General features: G+C 39.0%; 1 protein-coding gene across 3 annotated transcripts in view; it reads left to right on the forward strand.

Annotated features, from left to right (window-relative positions):
- Positions 1–41: 41 nt before the first annotated feature.
- Positions 42–9,117, forward strand: part of TIAL1 (TIA1 cytotoxic granule-associated RNA binding protein-like 1) — a 23,524-nt gene continuing 14,448 nt past the window's right edge. Inside the window, exons 1-3 of one of the 3 annotated variants that reach the window (XM_010859258.1) lie at positions 922–1,770; positions 2,256–2,317; positions 6,273–6,369. In XM_010859258.1, the coding sequence (XP_010857560.1) occupies positions 6,358–6,369 (12 nt within the window). In that variant the 5' untranslated portion in view covers positions 922–1,770; positions 2,256–2,317; positions 6,273–6,357. Of the gene's footprint in view, positions 897–921; positions 1,771–2,255; positions 2,318–6,272; positions 6,370–9,117 lie in introns of those variants that run through there. The other 2 variants (XM_010859257.1, XM_010859259.1) reach the window with 2 other exon arrangements.

The raw sequence follows: 9,117 nt of genomic DNA on the forward strand, positions 1-9,117 counted from the left end.
GGGATCGCAGCCACCTCCCACTGTGGGTCGCGAGGAATCGGCACTCGCGCCCTCCACGTCCCCGGCTCCAGTCGCTGCCGGCTCTTCTCCCTAAGTTGAACTCCCGGAGGAAGCCGGACGCTCGCCTGCAACTCTAGCCCCTACTCTGCCCCACGTGCCCGCGCCCACGCTGTCAGAAACACTCGCCCAGCGCCCGCTACTTTGAGAGTGAGAAAGGGATGCCTCTTGCCGCCGGAGCATCTTTTCCCTTCTTGGATGATGAAGTTTACTTTGAGCGCTACCTACGCTAAACTGACAACCAGTTGTTAAAACTGCTTTTGCTCTCATTGGTGTTATTTCCTCCTAATCTGTTTTTTGGGTCGAGACCTTCAGAGTTGGATAAATAGGGGTGTGTGTGTTTTTTTTTTTAATCGGCTCTTCGATGTGTGTCTTTTGAGCGCTCTTTCTTCGATCTTGCTGTTGCTCTTTATCTGAAGCCCAGTGTAATGAATGAATTTCATCTTCGAATTGCTTTTTCGAGTTTCCTTGCCTTTCTACTGAAGTAATGACTCAGCGTTTGCATTCCTTTGCAAATAGTGTGGCACTCCTTTCTTTTTTTCCTGCCCTTTTTTTTTTTTTGGAAGTGTGAGTAATTCCTAGTTACATGTTGAAGTTGGGTACCTTGGGTTTTCCTAACGTTTCGAAGCTCAGCACACCTGCCTCCGGTGCAGGGAGTCAGCCAGGTCGCTGCTTTGTTTTCTCTTCCCTCTCTGCCTGGTATTGATAGGATCATAGTCCACTTGGCTCTACTTGGGGACATTACTTTGGGGGGAATAGACGAAGGTGGATCGGTACTCAGAAGTTTGACCAGTTTCTCTTCTGTACTCCTAGCAAGGAAAGTGTGTTCTGTCAAGAAGGTAGATATCTGTGTTCAATGTTGGTACAAGTTTGGCTTCTTGTCTTGTTGGGAGGGGGGAGATTACACTTTTTTGTTCCTGTTTCTCTAATGTCTCCCTAAAGTATCCGCTGTTCTTTCTGAGAATTTGAGGCCAGCTTAAGGACATCAAATGCTTGGATGAAAAGCCTGCTTAGGAGAAGTTTTCAGTGTGTGTTTTGTGCTGTCTTCCATTTCTGCTGTCTTTTCCCAGAAGAGAGAATTGGGACAAGCTTGAAATTTGTCCTCTTGACATCTGTTGAAGCCAAGACTTGGGATTTAGTTAGCAATGTGTTCTTGGAAGGAAGCATCTGGGAAGGCTGAATTTAGGCCTAGCAAGCATGTATTTAACCAAGAGAAAAGTTACATTGTATTTAAAACTCTGAAATGTCATCATTGCATCATAATAGCTTCTGAATAATTGGTAAATTCTTGAGGCACCTTTCACTTCCACTGTATCTGTTTCTTATGAAGAATTCCTGGTTTTTATCATGCGAAATAAAATGCTATTGCAGTAGCCTTAATTCATATAACTACTTTGCATCTGCCTTCTCTTCCATCTCTATCAGACCTTACTCCACAGACTAACTTGTCACTTAAGAATTCTTACCTCGACCTTCTCCAAACTCCTGTTCTTTCTCAGTATGTTTACAGCTGTCTAAAAATGTGACATGTATACATATAAGTACTGAAGCATCTTGAGCCTGGTTGTGCCTGCATGTCAGATGTCAGCACATGTTCGCTCTTCTTCCTTTTTCCTGCTCCCACTCTTCTCCATGGGAAGGTTTGTTGTTTTTTTTTTTTAGACAAGGACTGCTACATCTTCCTAGGTCTTACCCCTGCCTGGAACGTAAGAGGTACTCAACTATTTTACAATGATTTTACTTCTTTTCACTAAATTTAATATTAAGTCCGTTTTTTAAGAAATCCTGATTGATTTAAAATTATATATAGGCAGACATGGTCATACATGGTGTGGTCTGTTGATTTATATATATATATATGTATTAAACCTCAAACGTACAATTTTGAGATAAAAGCAAATGTTTCACAATTACATTTTTGTCAGATTTTAATAAAAGTAATGCATATTTTACGTATTCTTAAAAGGTTCTTTTAGATACGAGTAACATGATGAAAAATTTGAAGGTGATTTTAGAGATTGATATCTAGTAGGGGTTTTGTTTATTTATGGAGATCCTTCTTTTATTTTACATTGTGATCTTTGGTTTGGGCTTTAAAGTGGTTGGTATGTTTTAAAACAATGTACTCTTAACAAAGTTTATCTTAAACTGTTTCCTTAAAATGCCTGTGTGTTACTAGTGAGGTTTTTTTCCTGCAGACACACACAAGCTAAGACATATGGTTCTATCATCAGAAAACAATATGGTGTTTATAGCCTAGGTAGGTCTTTAAATATTCATTACCTACAGTATTACTAATTTATTTGATGGTATTTAAAGTGATATAGAATTGCTTTGATGTTGAGCCTAAAGTTTGTCATATAGTTGCTTTGAAGGTCTGTTTTCTGATGTTCTTTGTTCTCATTTGACATTTGCGGGAGGTGGGGGGAGCTAATATATATTGGGTAATTTGGGATCTAAAAAAACAAATGAGAAAAATTATGTGTAAAACTGGTGTTGGAAGTGAACTGCCCAACACCTGCCTTGTAGGATTCACATTTCAGATTTGTGTTGTGGGTAACTTTGAGTGCAGTGATTTGATCCATGGTATTTCTGAATCTGTTATACAGCATTAAATGGTAATTGTGCTCTACTGTAGCTTCATTTTCTTCATCTATTCGGTGTACCACAATGAATAGGAATTGTGGATCTGGGGTTATACATGGTGTGCAGAGCCATCTTGTAGGCTGTTTTCTTCCTTATAGAGACTCAGTCAAAAGGAGGAAATAAACCATTGATTTAGGGTATAATCTGACCATCCAAGGGCAATAGCAGAAGTAAATACTATTAAATCCTATTATAAAATTGATTACTCTACCAAGGGTTTGGCTGTATTGGGCCTGAAATTAAATTAAGCCTCTCATTCAATTTAATCGTATTCTGTTTCTCTAAAATGTGTGTGTGTGTGTGTGTTGATATTCCTTATATAGTTGGTCAGTTCACTTATAAGTCCTGTACCTTTCTTCTGCCCTGCCTCCTTCCTAAAATGAAATATTGATAAATTGATCAGTTCATTAGAGGCCCATTGAAGAATATTGGTGCAAAATCTTCTCTTACGTAAGAATTTGCAAGAACAAAACCAAAAATGTTACTTAGCCATAGCATCTTGTGTAAAATGCTGTTAATTTTGACCTTTGTAGGGCTAATCTTTTCAGAGTGAGAGCACAGTCAGCGATGGAAAGTGTGATTAGTCTTCTGAAAGGCATGGTGTTCTTAAAATTCTGCGCAGTTTGACATAGGAAGTAGTTTGGCAATGTGGACTTTTGCCTACTGTGAAACTGCCAAATTCTAGTCTCAAATTTGATTTTAACCCTGATGTTAGGGATAAAGACACCATTTTGCATTTTTAATGTGTTAATTCCTACAGTTCCTGTTCTTAGAAGACAAAATAGACCTAACGTATGCTTTTTCCCCACCTTGAGTTAAAAAATGTTTCAGAATTCCCTAAGTATTTTCTCTTTTAATTGTCGGGTACGAGCGTTTGAGCTATTTGTCTTATTCTGTTATTCTGTGTTCTTCAAGTAGAAATGTTATATTTAAATCCTTGGAATGTTAGAATATGTTGACTGCCTCATAACCAAAGCAGAAAGAAAGTGTAGAAATGACGTATAATTTAGAAGGAAAAAGGGTAATATTTCAGTATACTACCAAGACGTGATATTTTTGCCAGATCAAGCCTTGAATATTTTTGTTAGTATTTATTTTGGGACAGAAACTTTATGATAATGTCACGGTACTTAAGCTGTATAGTATAGTGTTTTAAAAGTTACAAGATATTTTTGTATTAAGTTGTATGGAGGATGAAGGCAAATGTCAATGAATTAATTACAGAACTCTGAGTGAAGGAAAAGGCAGTCTTGAGATTTGGGTATAATTTAGGTGAAATTATGTGTTGAATTGTATCCTTTTTATCCTGTCAGATTTAGATGTCTTACATGTGGTTATGGAAGGCCATTTTTATATTAGCTTCTGGAGTTTGCTGCTTTACCACTGAACTTTTAGTGAAAATATTTGAAAAATAGGAAACTTTAAAACTGGACTTTTTCTATAAGTATTTCATGACATCCTAAAATTAACCTTTTGCTCTTTGTTGCTCGAAATGTAAATTAATATATCTAAATGTGCCTTTAGAAATTCTTCAGAATTTGTATTGATGAGAAATAGATGGACTTGAAATAAAGATCCTATGAAACAGGATGCCCATGCACCCTGGACTCCATTCAAGTAACATTGGAGTTTTTCCTGGAAAGATGTTTAAACACTCATACAAATTTAAAATTATTTAAATCATTTACAATTTGTTACATAAAAGCAATACTTTTTACTTTGTTACTAGTTAGCTTTGATAGGTGAAACTCCTGTTCTCTTAGAAATGAGCTGCTGCTGCTGCTGCTGCTGCTGCTGCTAAGTCGCTTCAGTCGTGTCTGACTGTGCGACCCCATAGACGGCAGCCCACCAGGCTCCTCTGTCCCTGGGATTCTCCAGGCAAGAACACTGGAGTGGGTTGCCATTTCCTTCTCCAGTGCTTCAGTTGTGTCCGACTCTGTGCGACCCTATGGACAGCAGCCCTGTCCATAGGATTCTGTAGGCAAGAATACTGGAGTGGGTTGCCATTAACTTCTCCACTTAGAAATGAGCTAACTGTTACTATTTTAGGTTAGATGAGTTTTAACACTTCAGAGACCAAGGTTATAGCTAGGTCTACCTTGTATAAAAAATTCCAAGGATTCAGACTCACAAACCCCTATGGGTTTAAAAGAAAAAAGAAAGGAGACAGGTGATTGTCTGGCTAGCTCAAAAGTCTGTAACCTTTCACTACTGCTGGGAGTGTGTCCTGCACAGCCTACTCATGGGTCTGCTCTTTAAATGTAACAAAAAAGGTAACATAGTGGACCTCAACCAGTTGGTCACTTGTTTAGTCTTCCATTCAAGTAACATTGGACTTAGGTTTCATTTTTAGGGTGTGTTAAAGTTATTAGGACCCATTACGATGAAATTCTTAGGTAAACAAGAAAATTGCTGTTCATTCTTAATCAGATTTTCTTCTTTTACACTTAACCTTACCTTTCTCAGTCTTGTTTTCCCTTTCAGAGTGTCCCAACTTAAACTCTGGCAACTGTAGATGCAAGGCTTATATTGGTCTCAATACATCGTTTCCAGATGTTATATATTACAGTTAGGAAAATAAAGCTTGTTTTCCTTTCCAGAAGAAACAGTGTTTAAATTTTACAAATATTGTTTGGTTTATGAGGATCATAACAGATGTGAGTTTTAGGAATTATACACTGAGTACCGGAAAGACTTAAAAAGTTTATTCAGCTAAATTGAGATAGGTCCATGATACAAGGTGGTCATCTTTGAGTGGCAGTGTTCTTTTCTTTTAAACTTAACCTGTATATTAAATTTCTTAAACAATATATATATATTCAACTTGTAATTTTAAAAAGACAAATTTTTAGATATGTTATAGTCAAAAGTATGCCTGAATTTGTCTTTAATTTTTTCTGAATTTCTAGAGAAATCTTTATATTTGCTTTGTTATGTACATAAAGATGTATTTTGTTGATTCTGATGCATTTTAGACGAGGAAATTTTGTTATTTTACTCTGCTCTCCTGAAACAAAATAATGAAGACATACCATCAATGACAGTCTTATTACCAAGACATAAAAAAATCCTTCAATCTCTTGTGTGTTTTGCTATAACTTTGATTCTGTTCTCTGTTCACGTAATTGCTTTGGTTGAGGGTCTGAGGTAAACTAACCTTATATCTGATACCCCTCTATGATTGGGTGTTTTAATGAGTCAATATTTATGGTACTGTGTGTGTTATACATTATTTTGAATTGTGTTTCACATCTAAACATTGTAGTTTTCTTGAGACTGGTTTAAATTATTATTTTTATTCTAACACGAGAAAATGATATATAGGCTTTGGGGTGCAAAATCACATTGATTTGCTCTTTATAAAGTCTTTTGAAGTGATACTTTAGTGCCCTAAGAAGTTATGCTTTCCTAGGTGAGAGTTAATCTTATACACAAAGAATCAGGCTTAATTGGAAAAATTTGATTGGAGAGAGGAAGTTGAAATGAAAGATGATGTGTAAATGATAATGCTTTAGAGTCAGAGCTGAAGGGAGATTGCTGATAGTTGTTTTTTTTCTCTTCCCATACAGATACGTAGGTAACCTCTCCAGAGATGTGACAGAAGTTCTTATTCTTCAGTTATTCAGTCAGATTGGACCCTGTAAAAGCTGTAAAATGATCACAGAGGTAAGAGCTTCCCCGATCCAGGTGCTGACAGTTAGCATAATGTTTAACATTTTGAGATACATGAGTTGATTTGTATCATTTTAAGCCTCAGGTTACTAGATGGAGAGATTAGTGTTTTTTGTGTTGACTTGTTTGCTTTGACTGACAAATTAGGTTTAGAAGTCGAGAGGACAAAGTGTCTGCCCTTATTTTCAAATAGTCCTTCATGATGCTGCTGTCTTCAGGTGGTTATAAAAAATTGTTAGAGCTTATCTCAAAATACTGAGAAACTAGGTGATATTTCATCTATTTACAGCAAGAGTGTTACACTTGAATTTCAGGGGGTGGTGTGTGCAGAACATTGGCTTATTATGACCATAGTGCCACACAGGCATCCTGAGCATTGTTAGTAAATGCTGCCTGAGCAGCTTGATGAAGGTAGGAGTCTGAATTGAATTGTTAATTTATTTTCCTTTTTTCCCCCTCAAAATATTACTTTTTATACTTTGCTGGTCAGTGACTTGTGTTTCAGTTTATTCTCTTCTTCTTTTTTATTTGTTAACACTTCTTTTTTTTTGGACTATTCAGTTTGTGCCAGGTGCCATGGTAAGTGCTAGGGATACAGTGGTGAATAAAACAGTTCCTAGCCCTGTAGAATTTTCCAGTCTAATGAGGGAGACAGAGGCGTCAACAGGCACGAATGGTAATAGGATAGCAAATGCTGGGGAAGCTGGCGGTTTCCAGTGCTCTAGGAGCATATGGGTCCACATAGTCTCCAGTCAGGGGAGGGTTCTTGGAGGATTCAGAAAGGGTAGTGGAAACTGGCTAGATAGGAATCTGAGGAAGAAGGGAATCCAGGTAGAAGAATGTTGATCCAGCCCGGTAGACAGAGAGTGGGAGTTCTTGTGAGATTGAGAGAAAAATAAAAACCATAACATGGTTAAGTTTGGAATGGGATTCGTCTTCTGAGATGCCAGGAGATAAGGCAGGAGCATTCATCAGGGGCCAGAGCTGTGTTGAGGAGCTTGTGTGATGTCCTCAGACGGGAGAAACTGTTAAAACCTCTAAAGCAAAGTGGCCTTTTGATCTCCTTTCCTACCTAACAGTGATTTTCTCTCTGTCTGGTGTATTACCTCTTCTTTCCTTCCTGTCTGTGATTATTACTCCTTCTCTCTTTTCATTCATCACACATTTCCTTCGTACTTGGCACCATTCAGAGCACTGGGAACATACTGCAGAGCTAGACCAGCAGGGTGCCCAAGAGTTCACATATTAATGAGAGTATTGTCAACAACAGTAAACTGTCGTGGAAAACCGTGAACGGTGATTCTGGATAGGGATAAGAGCTTTGAAGAGATGAAACAGTTCCGTGATGATGAGTGGAGTGTTGGTGCCGTGTAGCCTGGGTGGTGAGGGGAGGCGTCCTGCTGCCGTTGGTATCTGTTTTGTGAATGTAATAATAAAGGTTCATAAGGAGATGGGAACGGAAGTTGTCTAATTGAATGTTGAGGCTTTTTGGTTATGGTCTGTGATCCAGAAATCTCTCTCGTCAGTTGACTCAGCCAAATTTTAAAGGATCAAATGAGTCTTTTTCAGACTGTGGATGTTGGGTATGGGACCAGCCTGGTAATGATTGCTGTCAGAAATCATCACCTCTTTGAGCTGAGATGGGAATAACAAGATGGTGCTGTCTACATTAAGACCTGGAGGCAGAGGGAACAGCCCATACAAAAGCCTTGAGTTGGTAGTTAGCTTGGGTGTTTGAGGAACCAAAGACCAGGGTGGCTGGAGCCTGCTGAATGATGGGAAATGAATAGGCAGGCAGGGTTTGGAATCAGTAGGGCAGTACCGGCCATGACAGGGTGCTTGGATCTTATTGTGGTTGCACCCGGGGCTTTAGGTTGGGTGGTAAAGTATTCCTGTTTGATTTCGGGGGAGGGGCTGTGCTGGGTCTTCATTGCGGGGCTTGGATTTTCTCTAGTCTTATATGCATTTTAAAGGTGACTGGAAAATGACTGTTGTAGGGAGGATGGATTGTAGGGGGCAAGGGGCTGAAGGAGAAGGAAACTAGCTGTGTCTGTTTCACTAGTCAAGGTAAGAGATGCTGTGGCGGACTTGTTCTTTAGAGTGGTAGCCACAGAAGTAGAGGTAGATAAATTTGAGATGAATTTTGGACGCAGCGTCAATAGGACTGGATTGGCCATGGGACACAGGGAAATGAAGACATCAAGAAAACCCCCTAAGATTCTTGTTTGTGGTTGTGTGGGTGGTAATGCTGTTTATTTGCTAAAATGAACATGACTGAAGGGGGCACAGGATGGATGGGGAGTGGTGAGAATCACGCTCTGTGTTGGCAGTGTTAAATTTAAGATGTGTTTTAGACATATATCAATAAATGGACATTATATATGGGCAGTTGGATAAATATTTTGGAACTCTGGGGAGACCAATGCTGATGATACTGGCTTGCAGTGATATTTGAAGCCATGGGACTGGATGAGATGTGGTTCGTAGAGCTAGAGATAGCGCTGAGAGAGGAGAGAGTAGGGGGGCCTAGGTGCGAGCCCTGGTGCATCTCAGCACTTGCCGTTCAGCCGCTAAGTCATGTCCGACTCTTTGTGATCCTGTGAACTGCAGCTCGCCAGGCTTTCCCCAACACTTAGTGACAGTGATAATTTGAGTTAAGAGGGAAAAATGCCTTCAGAAAGATTTCCAGTGAGGAAATAGGAAAACCAAGAGCATATGGTGAATCTAGAGGAGAATATTTAG

The sequence above is a fragment of the Bison bison genome, unplaced genomic scaffold (genome assembly GCF_000754665.1).
Source record: "Bison bison bison isolate TAMUID 2011002044 unplaced genomic scaffold, Bison_UMD1.0 scf7180017864456, whole genome shotgun sequence".
Taxonomy (NCBI): domain Eukaryota; kingdom Metazoa; phylum Chordata; class Mammalia; order Artiodactyla; family Bovidae; genus Bison; species Bison bison.